Source organism: Narcine bancroftii, chromosome 13, assembly GCF_036971445.1.
Source record: "Narcine bancroftii isolate sNarBan1 chromosome 13, sNarBan1.hap1, whole genome shotgun sequence".
Taxonomy (NCBI): Eukaryota; Metazoa; Chordata; class Chondrichthyes; order Torpediniformes; family Narcinidae; genus Narcine; species Narcine bancroftii.
Genome location: NC_091481.1, coordinates 1,515,880 through 1,534,172, shown reverse-complemented (window position 1 = coordinate 1,534,172; position 18,293 = coordinate 1,515,880). Strand labels below are relative to the sequence as shown.

The 18,293-nt window shown below is 47.6% G+C and overlaps 1 protein-coding gene across 1 annotated transcript in view; it reads left to right on the top strand.

Annotated features, from left to right (window-relative positions):
* Positions 1–18,293, top strand: part of elapor2b (endosome-lysosome associated apoptosis and autophagy regulator family member 2b) — a 65,240-nt gene that overhangs the window by 32,070 nt on the left and 14,877 nt on the right. The window contains exons 7-13 of the mRNA XM_069909071.1: positions 73–225; positions 4,343–4,431; positions 8,978–9,158; positions 10,128–10,256; positions 13,664–13,754; positions 13,853–13,955; positions 17,691–17,828. Of these exons, the coding sequence (XP_069765172.1) occupies positions 73–225; positions 4,343–4,431; positions 8,978–9,158; positions 10,128–10,256; positions 13,664–13,754; positions 13,853–13,955; positions 17,691–17,828 (884 nt within the window). The remainder of the gene's footprint in view (positions 1–72; positions 226–4,342; positions 4,432–8,977; positions 9,159–10,127; positions 10,257–13,663; positions 13,755–13,852; positions 13,956–17,690; positions 17,829–18,293) is intronic.

The window sequence follows — 18,293 nt, the reverse complement described above, 5'->3', positions numbered from 1 at the left end:
CAGCCCATCAACATTGTCACCCAGACCCCAAACAGCCGAGGTCCCATCACTGATCCTTCCGGTTTTGTGCAGGTGTTGCCTACACCTCCGAATGTTTCCCATGCAAACCGGGGACTTACAGCGACACTGCTGGTTCGTCATTATGCAAACCTTGCCCCAGAAACACCTTCTCGAGGAGAGGAGCCAGTTCCTGCCAGAAATGTGATGAGGCTCTGCAGTTTTCAGGTAAGCTTGCTTCAGGTCTCTGGGTTAACTTACAGATTAATTTAATGATTACAAACTGGAGATGCTGTAAATCCCCTGGAATCTGGAATTCAAGCAACCAGCCAAAAAAAAAATCCAGGAAAATAAATTCAAACAATTAAAATAAATAAGAATAAAATAATATGTAAAAAATCTGTAGGTTTGAAATTGTAAAAGTAAATGTTCTCTGAAGTAATACATTAACCTTCGGTGAAGATGGGAGTAAATATTCAGCCAGCGAGTGCCTTGGTCGGGCTTTGCTCGTAGCAGCTGTTTGAATAAGGTTGTGTGAAACAGTAATGGGGTCACCCAGGATGAAGAGCTGGTTGATACTGCTCGTCATTGGGGTGACTCTCTTAAAGTGTCTCCTTATCCCTGCTTAGTAAGAGTCACCCAGTCAGAGGCTTTATCTTTAAGCTTGGGGGGTGGGGTTAATTATCTATAAATGTTATTGTTCGTCTTTTGGGTGGCTCCGTGGAGGGGGAGGAACCTGCAGATGGAACAACGGTTAAATATTTTCAAACAATGTGACTGAAAATAAACTAAAATGCTTTAAGGTTTATATATTCATGCAAGTGAAGTTTATTCAGTGCAAGTGATGCCTTTTAAACTGTTTATTATTTGGGCATTACAAGTCTCAAGCATCCAGAAAATACATTTATCTGGCACCTACCAATCCCATAAGTGCTGGATTTCAGAGGTTGTGTCGATGAGGTTGAACCACAGTGTTACCTTCTGGCCAGGGACTGAAACTTTAATGTAAATTTTTCACTAAACTTCAAAGATCTCAACTGGAGAGGGTGCAGAACAGCTTCACGAGAATATTAGCAGAATAGAGGGCTTGAATTGCCTCTCAAGGAGAGGCTGGGGCTTTTCTCTGTGGCATGTAGGAGACGGAAGGGGAACCTTGTAAGGTAAGTAGTTACTGTCTTTTTCCTGGGACAGGGGATTTGAAACTGGGAAGCACAGATTTATGGAGCGAGAGGGACCTGAGAGGCAAGAGTGCTGGAGTGTGTGGAGCAAGCTGTCAGAGGAAGTGGGAGACGCAGGGACAAGAGCAAGTTTTGACAGACGGATGTTGGCTGGATGGAGCCAAATGGGACAATGTGAGATGGGCAACTTGGTCAGCATGGATGAGCTAGGCCAAAGGGCCTATTTCTATGCTGTATCTTTGGAATGTTGGAAGAAAGCGGAGCCCCCGGGGAAACCCACACAGGTCATGGGGAGAATGTACAAATTCCTTACAGACAGCACTGGATTCGAACCCTGACCCCGATCGCTGATGCTGTTACACTGTTGTGCCATCCCAACCATTTTGCTCCTGCCTCACAGCTTCAGAGATCCAGGCTCAATCCCATCCTTTGGAGCTGTCTTTGTGGAGTTTGAATGCTCTCCCTGTGTCCACCTGGATTGACCCCCCCCCCCACATCCCAAAGAAGACATGCAGATGGGTGAGATTATTGCCTGCTGTACGGTGTCCTCAGTGTGAGGGAGAGGGGGTGGAATCTGAGGAGAGTTGCTGGGAAATGCAGGGAGAGGGATCAGTTTGAATGCATGTTTGATGGATGGTATGTTGTTGTTGGGCCAAAGGACCTGTTCCTGTGACTCACTCACGGCGGGGTGGGGAGAGTGGAGCAGAATCTGCTTCAGAGTTTGACCCTCAGGCTTGAGATGTGTCTCCTTACTGGACACTCCTACCCACTTGCAAAGCACAGACCATGGTGTGATAGATACTCTCCACTTGCCCAGACCAGTGCAGCTTGAACAACTCCTGTAGTATCCACCATCTGGAACAATTCCTGGAGTTGCTACCATCCAGAACATCTCCTGGAGTTGCTACCATCCAGAACATCTCCTGGAGTTGCTACCATCCAGAACATCTCCTGGAGTTGCTACCATCCAGAACATCTCCTGGAGTTGCTACCATCCAGAACATCTCCTGGAGTTGCTACCATCCAGAACATCTCCTGGAGTTGCTACCATCCAGAACATCTCCTGGAGTTGCTACCATCCAGAACATCTCCTGGAGTTGCTACCATCCAGAACATCTCCTGGAGTTGCTACCATCCAGAACATCTCCTGGAGTTGCTACCATCCAGAACATCTCCTGGAGTTGCTACCATCCAGAACATCTCCTGGAGTTGCTACCATCCAGAACATCTCCTGGAGTTGCTACCATCCAGAACATCTCCTGGAGTTGCTACCATCCAGAACATCTCCTGGAGTTGCTACCATCCAGAACATCTCCTGGAGTTGCTACCATCCAGAACATCTCCTGGAGTTGCTACCATCCAGAACATCTCCTGGAGTTGCTACCATCCAGAACATCTCCTGGAGTTGCTACCATCCAGAACATCTCCTGGAGTTGCTACCATCCAGAACATCTCCTGGAGTTGCTACCATCCAGAACATCTCCTGGAGTTGCTACCATCCAGAACATCTCCTGGAGTTGCTACCATCCAGAACATCTCCTGGAGTTGCTACCATCCAGAACATCTCCTGGAGTTGCTACCATCCAGAACATCTCCTGGAGTTGCTACCATCCAGAACATCTCCTGGAGTTGCTACCATCCAGAACATCTCCTGGAGTTGCTACCATCCAGAACATCTCCTGGAGTTGCTACCATCCAGAACATCTCCTGGAGTTGCTACCATCCAGAACATCTCCTGGAGTTGCTACCATCCAGAACATCTCCTGGAGTTGCTACCATCTAGAACATCTCCTGGAGTTGCTACCATCCAGAACATCTCCTGGAGTTGCTACCATCCAGAACATCTCCTGGAGTTGCTACCATCCAGAACATCTCCTGGAGTTGCTACCATCCAGAACATCTCCTGGAGTTGCTACCATCCAGAACATCTCCTGGAGTTGCTACCATCCAGAACATCTCCTGGAGTTGCTACCATCCAGAACATCTCCTGGAGTTGCTACCATCCAGAACATCTCCTGGAGTTGCTACCATCCAGAACATCTCCTGGAGTTGCTACCATCCAGAACATCTCCTGGAGTTACTACCATCCAGAACATCTCCTGGAGTCATCATTGTCCAAAACAATGACCTGTTTAAATGCTTCTTAAATGTTAAAATTGAGCCTGCATTCACCACATTAGCTGACAGCTCGTTCCACACTCCCACCACTCTGTGTGAACAAGTTCCCCCTAAACTTTTCCTCTTTCACCTTTAACCCATGTCCTCCGATTTGTATCTCACCTATCCTCAGTGTAAAAAGCTGACCTACCTTTACTCTGTCTGTCCCCCTCATCATTTTAAACACCTCTAACAAAGCTCCCCTCATTCTTCTACTCTCCAGGGAATAAAGTCCTAACCTGTTGAACTCAGTTCCTGTAGTCCGAGCAACATCCTAATAAATCTTCTCTGCACTCTTTCTATCTTATTGATACCCTTCCTGTAGTTTGGTGACCAAAACGGCACCCAATACTCCAAATTCGGCCTCACCAATGTCTTATACAACTTTAACATAACATTCAAACTCCAATACTCGATACTTTGATTTATAAAGACCTATATGCCCATAGTTTTCTTTACACCCTGTGAGGCATCTTTCAGGGAATATGGCAGGACTACAGCTGTCCCAGAAAGGAGTTCACCTCTCACCTTTGTCATGGCCTCACCCCTACGAGTGTTGTGCGTGAAGCCTGTCCCCACTGGTGACTCATGAGAGGCCACACTCAGGTGTCCAGACAAGCTCGCACATGCCAGCCAATTGAGAGCAAGGAGAGCTTCATGATCAGGTGGAAGATACAGCCATGGGGTGGTTCAGTTAGTGCGGACTATAAGAGAGGCTGCCGAATAAACTAAGGACTACGTGTCTTGCTCAGATTAATGTTGTTTGTTCTTTGTTCCGTCTCTGGATTCAGTCACTCCTGCACCTTCTCGCAAAGTTAGACAAGGGCAATATGCATCAGATCCTCCCAAAAGTGAAATTATTGATCCAATCAAGAAATGACTGCTACAAATCGGTCCTGGGGTGATGTCACTAGGACCTTGCATGTGAACAGGATAACTTTGGAGAAGATGGTTCTCTGTGCTGCCTGCACAGACTCTGGCCTCACTGTCACCATTTTGTTCCCCTGCAGAGGAAGGATCCAGCAAATGCCAAAACCGCCCACCGTGTACAGAGAAAGACTACTTTCAAATACACACACCATGTGACAGTGAGCGAAAGGTAACTATGGTCACCTTGTGGTCTGTCTGGGCCATCTGAGACTTATCTCCACCTTGGCTCGGTAGCGGTTACAACACCAGTGACACGGGTTCGAATCTGGCACTGTCTTTAAGGAATTTGTACATTCTCCCCGTGTCTGCGTGGGTTTTCCTCTGGGTGCTCCGGTTTCCTCCCACCCTTCAAAAATGTACCGGGGGTTGTGGTGTAATTGGGCAGCACAGTTTAAATGGACGGACTCTGTCTCGACTGTGATGTAAATAAAATACAATTTAAATCATGAACTGAGAAACAACGGCAGGTACTGCCGATTCAGATGAAACATCATTGGCCTAAAATGTCAACTCTCCCCTCTCCTCAGCCACTGCACGACCTGCTGCATATTCTCTCTGATTCATTTGCCGAAATCATGCAATTTTTAAATATTTTGAACACCTCATAGACGTGGAACTTCTGCTAAACAGTGTGATTATTATCTCAGCAGAAATGTCAACATTTTGTTTGGGGCGTTTTCTCAATAAATGCACTGCCAGACACGAGTAATTCTCTGTGAGGTTTATTGAAGGTGGCAGGGCAGGCTGAGGATGTTGCAAAAATTAAATAATGGATATTAATTATTCGATGCTGTAGCTCCATCTGTCATTGTTCCAAAAGTCGGCACTTTCGATCCAAACTGCAAATCAGAGGAAACCAAAACATAGTTAGAAGTAACCTACTAAAATCTAAATTACCACCCCCCCACCCCTTCCAGCCCTCCCTAAACTGAAGGTCAACAACCAAGGTGATGACCTGCTCAAACAAAGACATTTTAATCCAAAATACTTCACTGTTCTTATCTCCTTGTTTGTATCCAAACTTTTGAAGCTGCTTTGGATATGTGTTTGGGGAGTGCCCTAATTTAGGAAGATTTTGGGAAAACATTTTCCAAACTTTATCAGCGAGTTTTAAGATCAAAATAGAACCCTGCCCTTTAATTGCTTTGTTTGGTTTGTCTCATGAACCAGGTTTACATCCATCTGCAACCCAAGAGAAAGTTTTAGCTTTTAGCACGTTGACAGCCAGAAAAACAATTTTACTGAAATGGAAGGATTAATCTTCACCTACTCATGCCCAGGGGTTACATGATGTAATGTTCTGTTTTAGCTTGGAGAAAATTAAATACAACATTATAGATAGAAAACTCAATTTGACAAGATGTGGGGCCCATTCATGGATTAGATCATGACCGGAAGATTTAAGAAGTCTGGATTCTCTGGAGACTCTTGGTCAAGTTTCTGAAGGTCATGATTCAATCCATATCTTTACATCCTTTTTTACAAGGTCACCTGAATTACAGGGAGGGGATCGATTAGATCTAGTTTTAGGGCTTTTTGTTTTCTTTCTTATTTAGATTAACTTGTTAAATGCAGGTTTAAATATGATTGTCATGGATCATATCATAAATTAGACAGAATTTATCCTTTGTTTAGATCAAGGGATTCTTTAATGTAGTTTTAATTATTTTCTATCCAGAATTATTTTTAAATGAATGTTAAATAAACAAATATGGATTGGGTTTTCGATTTACATTGATATTAATTTACGATATGTATATGATATGACCTGTTATTTGTTTTTATTAGATGACTTTATATTTAAGATTTATATGTTAAACTCAATAAAAATATTTTAAAAAGGAAAGGAGAATATTGTTGAAGGTACACATGAGATCATAGGCCTATTCGTTAGAGCCACAAGGACAAAAGTCATGATGAACCCTTGTAGAACATTGGTTGGGTCACAGGAGACTGTCTAGTCCGGAATTCTGCCTGCAGGAACCCTGTGAAGAGGGTGCAGAACAGATTGACCAAAATAATTCCAGGGATGAGGGAGATCAGTGAATGAAGAAGAGTTCTCTTGGAACAAAGGATCGAGTGAGGGGAACTGTTGGAATTATAATCCTGTCAGTGGTCCTGAAGACAAACTCCTGGTCAGTGGGGTCGAGCACCAGGGGACATAGGTAGAGGTGAAGGAGCAATAATGGGATGAGGGGAAACCTTATTTTGACACATTAAGTGGATGGTACTGTACTGGAGACTGATCCCTTAGTAGATTCACAGAGGAGATGGAGAAGGGAGGCACAATTAGTGCCACGCTGTTACAGCACCACAACCCAGGTTCGAATCCCGCGCTCTCTGTAAGGAGCTTGTACATTCTCCTTGTGTCTGCATGGGTTTTCCCCGGGGGCTCAGGTTTCCTCCCACTTTTTGAAATGTACAAGGGTTGTAGGTTAATTGGGATACTTGGGTGGCATGGGCTTGGGAACCAGAAGGGCCTGTTACCGTGCTGTATGTCTAAATTTAAAACACTTAAAAAGTATCTGAAGGAGAGAAGTTTGCTGATTCAGTTCCAGATTATGCACTGTGGGCTGAATGGCCTCTGGTGTTGTAACCACTCTGTGACCCAAGGTCGAGACTGTAGTGTTCACAGAGGTGAAGCTAGTAGCTTTGGGTGTTGAGTTAGTGGCTTGCTGGAATGAAAAGCTGTCTCTGTGGTTGGTGTGTGATGGTTTCAGCTCGGGCACCTGGAGTTGGGGTTCACCATGTGGACCACTGCAGCTCAGTCACGAGCCAGCATGTCTCGTGGAGCAGAGGGGAGGTGTCCCTCCCCTCCATCGACATCTCCCACTGCTTTGGAAAAGCAACCAACATGTGAATAGACCCATCCAACCCCGGCCACACTCTCTTCACCCCTTCCCCATCAGAAGAAGATTCACGAGTGTGAGATCACGGACCACCTGATTCAAAGAGTGTTTCTTTCCTGCTGTTATTGGACTCTTGATTGATCAGCAGACTCCAGTAAAATCTCCAGGATCCAGAATCCCAGCAAAGGTGCTAGGTAGGGGGTTTGAATGTTGCTTCTGCTCTATTCCATCTGGAATATTGTGTTCAGTTCTGGTTGCCTCATTACAGGAAGGGCATGGAAGCTGTGGAGAGGGAGCAGAGGAGATTTACCAGGATGTTGCCTGGATTGGAGAAAGTTTCTTATGAGGCCAGGTTAGCAGAGGTGGGACTTTACTCTTTGGAGCGAAGAAGGATGAGAGAAGACTTAATTAGAGGTCTACAAGATTCAGAAGGGCATAGGGTTAGGGTTAGGGTTAGGGTGGACAGCCAGCACCTTTTTCCCAGGGTGGGGGTAGCAAACACCAGAGGACATGTGTACAAAGTTAGGGGAGGAAAGTTTGGGGAGACGCCAGGGGTAGTGGGTGCCTGGAATGCCTCGCCAGGAGTGGTGGTGGAGGCTGGTCCAATAGGAGCATTTTATAGATTCTTAAGGCCTTTTTATACAGTGAATCCACTTAATTGTCATGTGAATGTCCCATCTTTAAAGGGAGCCTGGGTCGTTCACGCTGAACCGAGAAATGCCGGGTCTAAGCAAGCCGACATCCTGGGATAAAAGGGGTGGGACCTGTAACATTATAGTGTTAACCTTTTTAGACAGAAATGCATCGTTACAAAGTTGTGAAACACATTGTTAGTATCGGACATGGGATGACAATGACCCCCCCCTCCCCATCCCACCTTTGTTGTGTTTATACAGGTAGGTGAAGTAGTTAAAAGGCAGTTAATTCCTGTCATTTAACAGCTGTGTAAAAGGGACTTTAGACAGGGACATGGATGTAAGAAAAATGGATGGGGGTGAGGTAGGGAAGGTTTACATTATGGAGAAGGTTTGTACAGGTTGGCCGAATATTGTGGGCTGTATGGCCTGTACTGTGCTGGAATGTTCTACATTGTTCTCTCTGTAACTCTGTACTGTTTTGATCCACCACGTATGCGGTGTCTTGCTGGACTGGCCACAAAACAAACTTTCTGACTGCTCCTTGGCACCTGTGACATTAACCTTGAGTTTGTCTCCATTGGAACTGGCTACCAGTTTGTTTCTGCTGTTGTCTGCTTGCTGGGCATGTCCATGGCCTTGCTGTTAACAACACAACGGACACAAAACTTGATCTTGCATGGTGATTTATTTTTAGACATACAGCTCAGTAACATGCTCTTCTGACCAATGAGTGTGTGCTGCCCAATTATACCCAGTTGACCTATAACTTCCCCGGTACGTTTTTGGAGAGTGAGAAGAAACCAGAGGCCCCAGGGGTAACCCACGCAGACATGGGGAGAATGTTCAAGCACCTTACAGACAGCGCAGGATTTGAACGCCAGTCTCGATCGCTAACCACTACACTAACCTCTGATCTGATCTGCCCCTCAGATGCTACGGGAAACCCACTTGGTCTTGCTCCATCGGAGCCAGCGTTCCACCCTCCCTCTCTCACCTTCTCTGCTGTCATAAACTAACTTGTTTTTCTATTGCTATTTTCTGGACCTGAAATATTGACTCTCCTTCCACAGATGCTGCCAGATCTGTTGAGTTTTACCAGCAGTTTTAGGACCTGCTGAGTTTTACTGTGGATTCCCAGCCTCTATGGGTATTTTCAACCCTTGCTGTGCTGTGGTTTGAATTGTGTGCACAGAGCCTATTAAACACTATTCCCTAAACTGTTTTACAGACCCAAATGATATACAAGTGGATATCACCAAAGCTGTGCAGAGACAATATTGCAAAAGCAGTCAAGCTCCCTCCATCTGGGGAGAAGCAGCCTTGCCCCCCGTGTAATCCCGGCTTCTACAACAATGATACCGCGAGCTGTGCTGCCTGTCCCTCCAACACCATCTCAGATGGGATGAGCGGTAAGGATGCCTTGTAATGCCCGTCCCTCCAACACCGCCTCCGATGGGATGGAATTGAGCCTCGTGTTCCCTTGCATTTGCTGCAGTGCTTTACATGAGGTTGCAAGGCTGGAGGTTGGAGCAGGTCAGAGGCTTGTATCCCTGTGGTGAGTAACTCACCCCCTGTCCCCCATCTCCAACCTTCAGGTCAGGAGTGTGAGGGAACACTCTCCCATCCCCCGGGTGGGGGCAGATTCAACAACACCCGGGAATCTTGACACCATCCAGGACATGGCAGCCTGTTGATCAGGATCCTGTCCCCACCCACTCATTCACTCCACCCCCCCCCACCGACCCACACACAGGAGCAGTAGTTTGTACCATCCATAGGATCCATGCAGCAACTCCCTGAGACCCCTAAGACAGCACCTTCTGATCCTACCACCTGTACCAGCAAGAGGGACAAGGCCAGCAAAAGCATGGGGACACCACCCTCTGGAAGCTTCCCTCCGACCCACACACCATCCATACTGGGGAATATATCGCCGTTCCTTCTCCGTCACTGGGACAGATCCCTGGATTTCCCACCCTGACAACACCGTTGTGCTCCACACCTCAAGGACTGCAGTGGTTCATGAAGGCAGCTCCCCACCAAGTTGGCACCCTGGGCTTATCCCACTTGCATTTGGTCCGTGACCTCTGAGACTTTCATCTGTCATTTGAATGTCAGAATTTTCCCAGCTTCTACAGCTTCCTCTGGCAACTTGTTCCAGACACGGACCACCCTCTCAGTGAAAATGAGATAAGGTCTCTCTTAAATCTCTCCCCCTGCTAGAAGATCTCATTCTTGGAGTGGGACAAACCCATGATCTTCTGGCTCAGTGGGATTGAGCTGACCATGTACTCAGGGAAAGTAATCAATGCAGAAAGGGTCAGATGTGCAGATGGTTTGTTTGTGAACATAAGAATATTTTCTCAATCTCCCTGCAGCGTGTAAGCAGTGCCCTGCTGGAACAGAACCTGCCTTGGGCTTTGAGTACAAGTGGTGGAACACACTGCCCTTTAACATGAAGACGTCGTGTTTCAATGTGGGCAACACCAAGTGTGATGGAATGAACGGTAAGCTTTCGATGAGGCTCGTCAACTCAGGCTCCAGTGATAAAGCCGATGCTTGGAATCTAAATGCCCATGTTTGGTGAACCATTTCCACAGTTTTTCAGTGAAACATTTCACAGGTGAAGGCTGTGAAACAAGTTACAGTAAAAACCGCTAGTATCTGGCACATATTGGTAGATGCCAGATAAGTGAATTTGCCAGATGCTTGAGATTGCATGTTGCATGAATTGGCGAACTGTGGAGGCCAAGTTGTTGGGTAGATTTAAAGCAGAGGTTGACAGGTTCTTATTAGTGAGGGTGTCAAAGGCAGGAGAATGGGGTTGAAAGAAAAAATGGCAGAGCTGATTTGATGGGCCAATGGCCTAATTCTTCTCCTATTTCATGGCTTTGTAGGACAGAAATTACAGGAACGGGAGAAGATAAAGACTATATAATCTTAAAGGAAAATCATTGAAAAGAAATACAGAAATCCCTGGTAGCAGACGATATTCTTGCTGATAATCAGCGTGCATTTAGGAACCAGAGATCACGCGAGTCCCAGCTTATCCTGACACCAAACGACCTGGCCAAAAAACTTCGATAACATTGTCCCCACTGATTTAGTGGTGCTCGACTTCTCCAAAGCATTCATTGTCATTCCCCACCAAAGATTACTTAAGAAGTTCGACTACTACAGTATTCACTCCAACACTAAAAGATAGATAACCAGTTTCCTGACAAAACGTCTCTAGTGGGTGTGCATGAATGGAAAAATGCACCATATTTGTTGGTGCTTTAGTCACAGACTGATCCCTGAAGGAGGCCACATGGGTAGACAGGGCAGCGCAGAAGGCAATTGACACTTGTGTTGAGTACAGGAGATGGGGCGTCATGTTTCACTTGTGCAGGACATAGTGTGGAGCATTGTGGGCAGTTCTGGATGCCATGACATCGGCAGGACGTCTGGGAAAGGGTGCAGAAAAGATTAGCAAGGTTGATGCTGAGACTGGGCTTGAGTTATGTGAGGCTGAATGGGCTGGGGTCGTTTCCCCTGGAATGGAGGTCTGTAAAATCATGGCAAGCATAGATGAGATCATGACTAGTCTTTTCCCCAGAGTGAAGGGTGTAAGATGGAGGGCATAGGCCCAAAGTGAGAACGGAAAGACTTAAGAGGGATCTGAGAGACAACTTTTCACACCGACAGTGACGGATTCCACATTGAAACGACATATGTGAGGAGGGGAAAAAAACAGGTATGTGAGGAGGGAAAATTCAGAGGCCAAACAGGCAAATTGGGGTGAGCTCAGAGAGACAACTTCGTCAGCAGGGAGATGTGGGCCGAAGGGCTTGTTCCGTGCTTTACGACTAGAACACGTTTGTGGGTCTCCAACTGAATCAAATCATGTACGCTTGTCACACGACGTCAGCATTAATCAGTTTTAAGTCTCCTATCGTGTGGTAACAACTCGGAGTGAAACTCCATTTATTCCTCCCTTAATGTTCCTTAATCTGGAATAGTGTGCACTTTCTGCCTATCGATGCCAGTCATCTTCCTCTGTGAAGGAAGGACAGAATGGTAGCCAGCTTTCATCTGCAGGGCCGCAGACTGAGATTACTTGGCTAATTTTGTTTTATCTGTGCTCGTTGGAGAGAAGGTGCAGATTATTCTTGTAGGATTTAAACCAAGCCGTGAGAACGAAAGGCACAGGATTATCCCTCAGCTACGAGGGCAAAGAGAAATCAGCTGGAGCAACAGCAACGAGAGAGTCGTCCTTGGTGAAGCCTGGCCTCACCGAATGTATAGGAACGACTTGGAATGGTGTGTGCTGACTGCTCGTTCCAAATCCGCAAATGAGGCAAGGCTTGGAGCTGCGGGGAAACAAGGATGGACCTTGTGGAGATCCAGGCATTAGTTCAAGTTTATTATCACTCGCACCAAAGCTGCAGAGATGATGGTTGTTTTGTAAGCTGACCAGTAGATATCTCACGCATAGTACAAGTGAAACATAGGTCAAAGTGTAGAGATACAGAGAGAGATCAATTAGAACACCCTCATTTTACTGCTAATGGCAGGAAAGAAACTGTCCTTGAATCTGGTGGGGTGTGATCTCACTCTCGTGAATCTTCTTTCTGGTATGAGGAGGCTGAAGACAGGGTGGCCGAGGTGGGACAAGCCTTATAATATGTTGGCTGCTTTTCCAAGACAGCAGGTTGAATTGATGAGAAGAAGGGGGGTGTGAGGGATTCGATGGAGGGGAAGGAAGGGGGTGTATGAGGGAGTCGATGGAGGGGAGGGGGTGTGATGGAGTCGATGGAGGGGAGGTGTGTGTGAGGGAGTCGATGGAAGGGGGTGTGTGATGGAGTTGATGGAGGGGAGGGGAGTGTGTAATGGTCTGAGCCACGTTCTGAAGCCTCTGCTGTTTCTTGGACGGAGGAGTTCCCGTCGCACGCAGCGACATACCCTGACGGGAATTCGTTATGGATGCCGGTGACGTGCTGGCTGAATTTCCTCACGAAGCAGAGGCGCTGGTGAAATTTCTTGGCTATTGAGAGATGTGAAATGTTACATTTTAGAGGAACAAAAAGAAGTACTGAAAACTGAAAGGTTGTAAGATGGTGCAGGCTTCGTGGAAAGCTGCAGGCCCTCTGGGGAGACTGGTCAGACAGATGCACAGGATTCTGCTTTTATAGGTGAGACAGGGACTGAAGAGGTGCCGAGGAATGTGGCTTGGCCACAACTGGAGGTTGCTTGTGGAATGAGGAATGAAGGTGGTTGGTGCTTGGGACCAGGAATCCATGAGCAGGAGTGGTGGACAAGGCAACTAGTAATGAGGAGTAATGAGCACTGGGAAGGGCTTTCAGCCCCTTGAGCCTGGCCCATTTTGGTTCCTTGGCTTTGGTTCTGATGCCCAGAAACTATTGGTACTTTGTGGTCAGGTGGGATCAGAGGAGGGATCCTGCCTCATCTGATCGTCCTCCCCGTGGCTGCACTCAGCACTAATCCGGGACCATTAGACGCTGCACCAGCAGCAAAGGTTCCTTCAGCTTGACACCCTGCGACTCCAGATTGACCCCACCAACCCCTCACTGCCCTAGACTGAACCTCCCCCCCCACCCCCAATCACCCTGCCCTGGACCACACCTGGAGAAGTTCAGAGCCACTGGGACCCGTCCACCTCTTCTGTGGTTGCTCTCCTCCCTCATCCTTCCCCCCCCCCCCTTGCCCTGCACCCTTGCCTCCTCGGCCCCTTTGCTTCCCCTCTGCCTCCCCCGCCGTCGCCCCCATGCCTTGCCCCTCAGGAGCGCTGGCATGTGTTGGGTCTGCATCACCTCATCTCCGCAGCTGCCGAGCGCTTTGATCGTTCCGTGGTCCTGTGTCACTCCACGGACACATTGCCCACCAATAAACCACTGTCCCTCGTGTCTTTCAGGCTGGGAGGTCGGCGGAGACCACGTTCACAGTGGAATCGGGAGCTCTGATAACGATTACCTCATACTGAGCCTGTACATTCCTAGCTTCAGGTCTGGTTATACCCCAGTGATTCTATAAAAGGGTTGTGTGACAGTCGCGGTTTGGGATTGCTGGAAGTTTCTAATATGTCTTCTACTGCTGTGCACAGTTCTCCGATCTCAACGCTCCAGTCTGCTGGAATCGAGCTTGGGAGGGTCACGTTTGTTTTCGAGACTCAGTGCACCGGATCCTGTGAACTCTACTTCATGGTGGTAGGTGTTTACTGCGAGAGGCCCTGCGATCCATCAGATCGGTGCTGTCTCCATTGTTTCCCCATTTCTGTCGTCTTACTCCTGTTACATTATTCATTGAAGCAAAAAGTCAACCAAAGAGTAGTTTGTCACAGTTTGATCATTCCTGCTAGATTAGGTGGGATAGGTGGGAGGAAGTATCGATGGGTGAGGGGAGTATTGATGAGTGTGAGGGGGCGTCGATGGGTGAGGGAGGTATTGATGAGTGGGGGTGTTGTTGGGTGAGAGGGTGGTGTCAGGTGTGAAGGGGTGTTGATTGGAATTTGGGGACATGGAGAATAATGTGGGAAAACATACATTTATTCTCTTGGAAAGTTACATTATCAGAAAGAAGGGTATAATGTGAATGGAAAGAGTTTGCAGAGAAGTTGGTGGGTCCCAGTGCCTGGTTCATAAGAAGCTAGTGGGCAGGATGTCTCAAGGATCAGGATAGGGGACCGATTGGTTATTGCAAGGGGATTTAAGTGCATACGAGGGGGGACGTTGTCACACCCAGAGCACTGGCCACCTCTTGGTTTGAGGAAGACCATGAAAATGTTGGAGAAGTTTCACTGCACTGATACTGGGAAGGGAATGGCTGTCTATGAGGAGAGGTTGGACAGAGTTAGCAGGGACTTGATTAAAAGAAGTGAGACTGGGGGGGGGAGGGGGGGTTTGATGTGACTTTTAGGAGAGCACTTTCCCCCCACCACCCCACCCCTCCAGATTATTTGGGCAGATATAAGGAGGCTGCCCACCCACTGGGTTCATGGCTGGTAATGAGAGCATTACCTGGGCCAGTTCCAAAGTCACATATGATAGAGGATCATCTTCGTGCCCAATGTACAGTTGTTAACTATTACGAGACCAACCAGAGGTGAGTCTTCCACCCCAGGTCAGTATCACCTCCGAACAAACCATCCCTTAGATTTGACCAATCAATGTCACATCTTCCCCTGGCAAATTTCAACAGATGTGTGGTGGAAAGTGTGCTGACTGGCTACAACATGGTTTGATACAGGGCCACTAATACCCCTGGGTATGAAGCACTCCAAAAGGTAGTTGTCACTGCCCAGGACATCACAGGCAAAACCCTCCCCACCTTCGGGAACATCTACAGGGAGCGCTGCCATCAGAGAGCAGAAGCAATCATCAAGGATCCACACCACCCAGCACGTGCTCTGTTCTCACTGCTGCCATCAGGCAAGAGGTCTCGGTGCTGCAAGACTCGCACCACCAGGTTCAGGAACAGCTGCTCCCCCTCCACTATCAGACCCTTCAACAACAAACTCAATCAGGGAGTAATTTAAGGACTCTGACTTGAGCACTTTATTGATTTTTTTTCTCTCAGTATTGCACAGTTTGTTTACATTTCTTAATTTTTTTTACATGCAAATATCTTCTTGCATACAGTTTTTTTCACTGCCATTAAGTGGTAATTCTGCCTCGCCCACAGGAAAAGAATCTTAGTCTTATGTGATGTATGTACTCTGACAATAATTCTGAACTTTGAGCTTTGAGACCATTTGGTCTCGAGACTTGCTGGGAACATGTTCCAGCCCTTCACTTCCTGCCCCAGAAGCAACCAGTCTGCTTTGCCCTTACTACACATCTCCACCTGCGTTCTCATGCTCCATCTATGGTCAGAGATCCAGAACCACAAATTGCTACAGATATTCCTGCGAGCAGGTCACAGCAGTCATGACTGAGTTATCTTTTCAAGTGTTCCAGTGGGATAATTCACATTACAAGCCTGCTATCTTGGCTAAAGGAGCCAGGACTGCCTTGCCTCGTGGGGCAGGAGCAATTCTTTATATTATTTTAGCAGCTGTTTAAAAATATGTTCCCCTGCAGGAGGATGTTAGGATGAGCAGTCAGTCAATGTAGTGGTAATGCAGGTGAATGGGACTGGTCTAGGTGGATACGGTGGTCAGCATGGGAAAGTGGGCTGAGGGCCTTACCCTGGGGACCTGATAGCATGAGAATGTGGGCTGAGGGCCTTACCCTGGGGACCTGATAGCATGGGAATGTGGGCTAAGGGGCCTGACTCTGGGGAGCTGGAATGTGGGCTGTAGGTCCTGTCTCCCCACTGTGTCAGTATACACCTCTTTACTGGTTTATCAGGATTATACTTTGTGTGCCCAGGACTTCCCTGAGGGATTTGTGAAGCCAATTTGGAAATCTAATTTCAAATCTAATCTTAATTAGTTTTTTATAAATTTGGTCATGCATAACCCATTTAGAGGAACTACACATGCTGGGTGGATGTTCACCACTTGAGGTGGTATTTGAATGGAAACAAAAGGTTGGAACCACTGTACATAGTTGAGATGGGCTGAAGGAACCCACTTGTGTGCTGTACGATTCCATGATTCTAATTATTTAAGTTCACAAAGTGTATTGGCCATTGTGGAATACTCTGGACTGAGCGTTTGGCCTTTTGGAGGTGAGAACCATGTTTGTTGTCTCTGTGTTAACATTTTTAACAGAGTGTGGTCTTAGTCTGTCAGCAGTGGGGCCACAGGGAGCAGCAACACCACGCTTTATACTGGGAGTGGGTTCATTCGGATGTCGGCCACTGAACACGTCGGCAGAGTGGCCCTGTGGACAGCCATGGTGTGACTGTCTGTGTGGTACGTGGCTCTCCCAGTGCCTCACCCTTGGACGTGAACTCTTGGAGCCCGTTTACCTTCTCTGGGCGTCCGAGTCGTGAGAGACGCAGGCCTTTCTCTCTGCCTCCTAGCCTGATATTGGCTCTCTGTTCATCAATTTTGGTTATCGTCATATTACGGTTTAATTTAATCTTTAAAATTTAAAACAGGTAATTTTGGCCCATGAGCCTGTGCTACCCAATTACACAAAATTAATTTACACCCGTGGTACATTTTTGAACGGTGGGAGGAAACCGGAGCCCCTGGGGAAAACCCACACAGACACGAGGAGACAGCGTGGGTTTCGAACCCCGGTCCCGATTGCTGGCCTGTAACAGCGGCTTATCCTACGCTAACCACACTAACAGTGAGGGTGTTCTTCTGAGAGCAGTCCAGCGAGCCAGCTCTAACATTCATACAGCTGTCCAAAGTAGATGGGCAAGAGGACCATTACAGAGTTGCCCTGAACAGATCAGCTTGTACCAATGGAGTTCATCCAAGAGCCTGATGGATGCAGGGAAGAAACTATCTTTAAGCAAGTTGGTGCGCGCTTTCATATTCTTAAGCCTTCTCCATGATGAGAGGAGGGAGAAGAGTTTGTGTCCGGGGTGTGGCACGTCCTTCAGTGTGTGGGCAGAGGGAGATATAGATGGAGTTCACGGCGAGGATGGAGGTTTGTGTGATGCTTTGAGCAAAATTGTACAGTGGGGTGGCATATAAATTGACTGGTGTATCTCTTCTACCAGGACAGTGACTAAGCGTCTAGCTATAAAATGGTTCAGGAAACCCTGAGATTGGGTTGGAAGTAGGTGCTGGAGAAATGCAAGCTCTTTAACTCGGTATTTACCAGAGGTGCCAGAAAATGAAATCAGGTTTGGTTCCACGATAACGTTGGCCCCCAGACACTGAAGGTGCCGGTATAGGACTGTGTTCCCTGGAGAATGGTGGGTGGTGGGGAAGTGAACAGGTGGATGGGTGGGAGGACCAGAGTGAGGCTGGGCTTACTTTCCTCAGAATTTTATCTTTCCAAGTTTATGGTGGTGTTGATGTTGTTTATGGTTCTTAGGACATCAATAGGAAGTCGACCAATGTTGTTGAGTCATGGGAAGGCACAAAGGAGCGACAGTCTTATACGCATTTCGTCACCAAGAACACGGCTGTCACCTACACATGGGCTTTCCAACGAGCCACCTCCCCATATGAGGCAAGTCAGCTGCCACACAATAACTTTTCACTCACATGGGGCTCGTTCAGGAGTCTGATAACAGTGGGAAAGAAACTGCCCTTGAATCTGGTGGGGCATGATCTCACACTCATGAATCTTCTTCCTGATGGGAGGGGTAAAGAGAGTGTGGCCAGGGAGGGGAGGCTTTTAGTATATTGGCTGCTTTCCCAAGGCAGCAGGAGGTACAGATGCAGTTGATGGAGGAGAGGAGTGTGATGGAGTTGATGGAGGGCGGAGGATGAGTGAAGGAGGGAAGGGGGGTGTGACAGAGAGGAGGGGAGTGTGTTACGGAGAGGAGGGGTTGTGACGGAGAGGAGGGGGGTGTGACGGAGAGGAGGGGGGTGTGACGGAGAGGAGGGGGGTGTGACGGAGAGGAGGGGGGTGTGACGGAAAGGAGGAGTGTGTGACGGAAAGGAGGGGGGTGTGACGGAGGGGAGGGGTGTG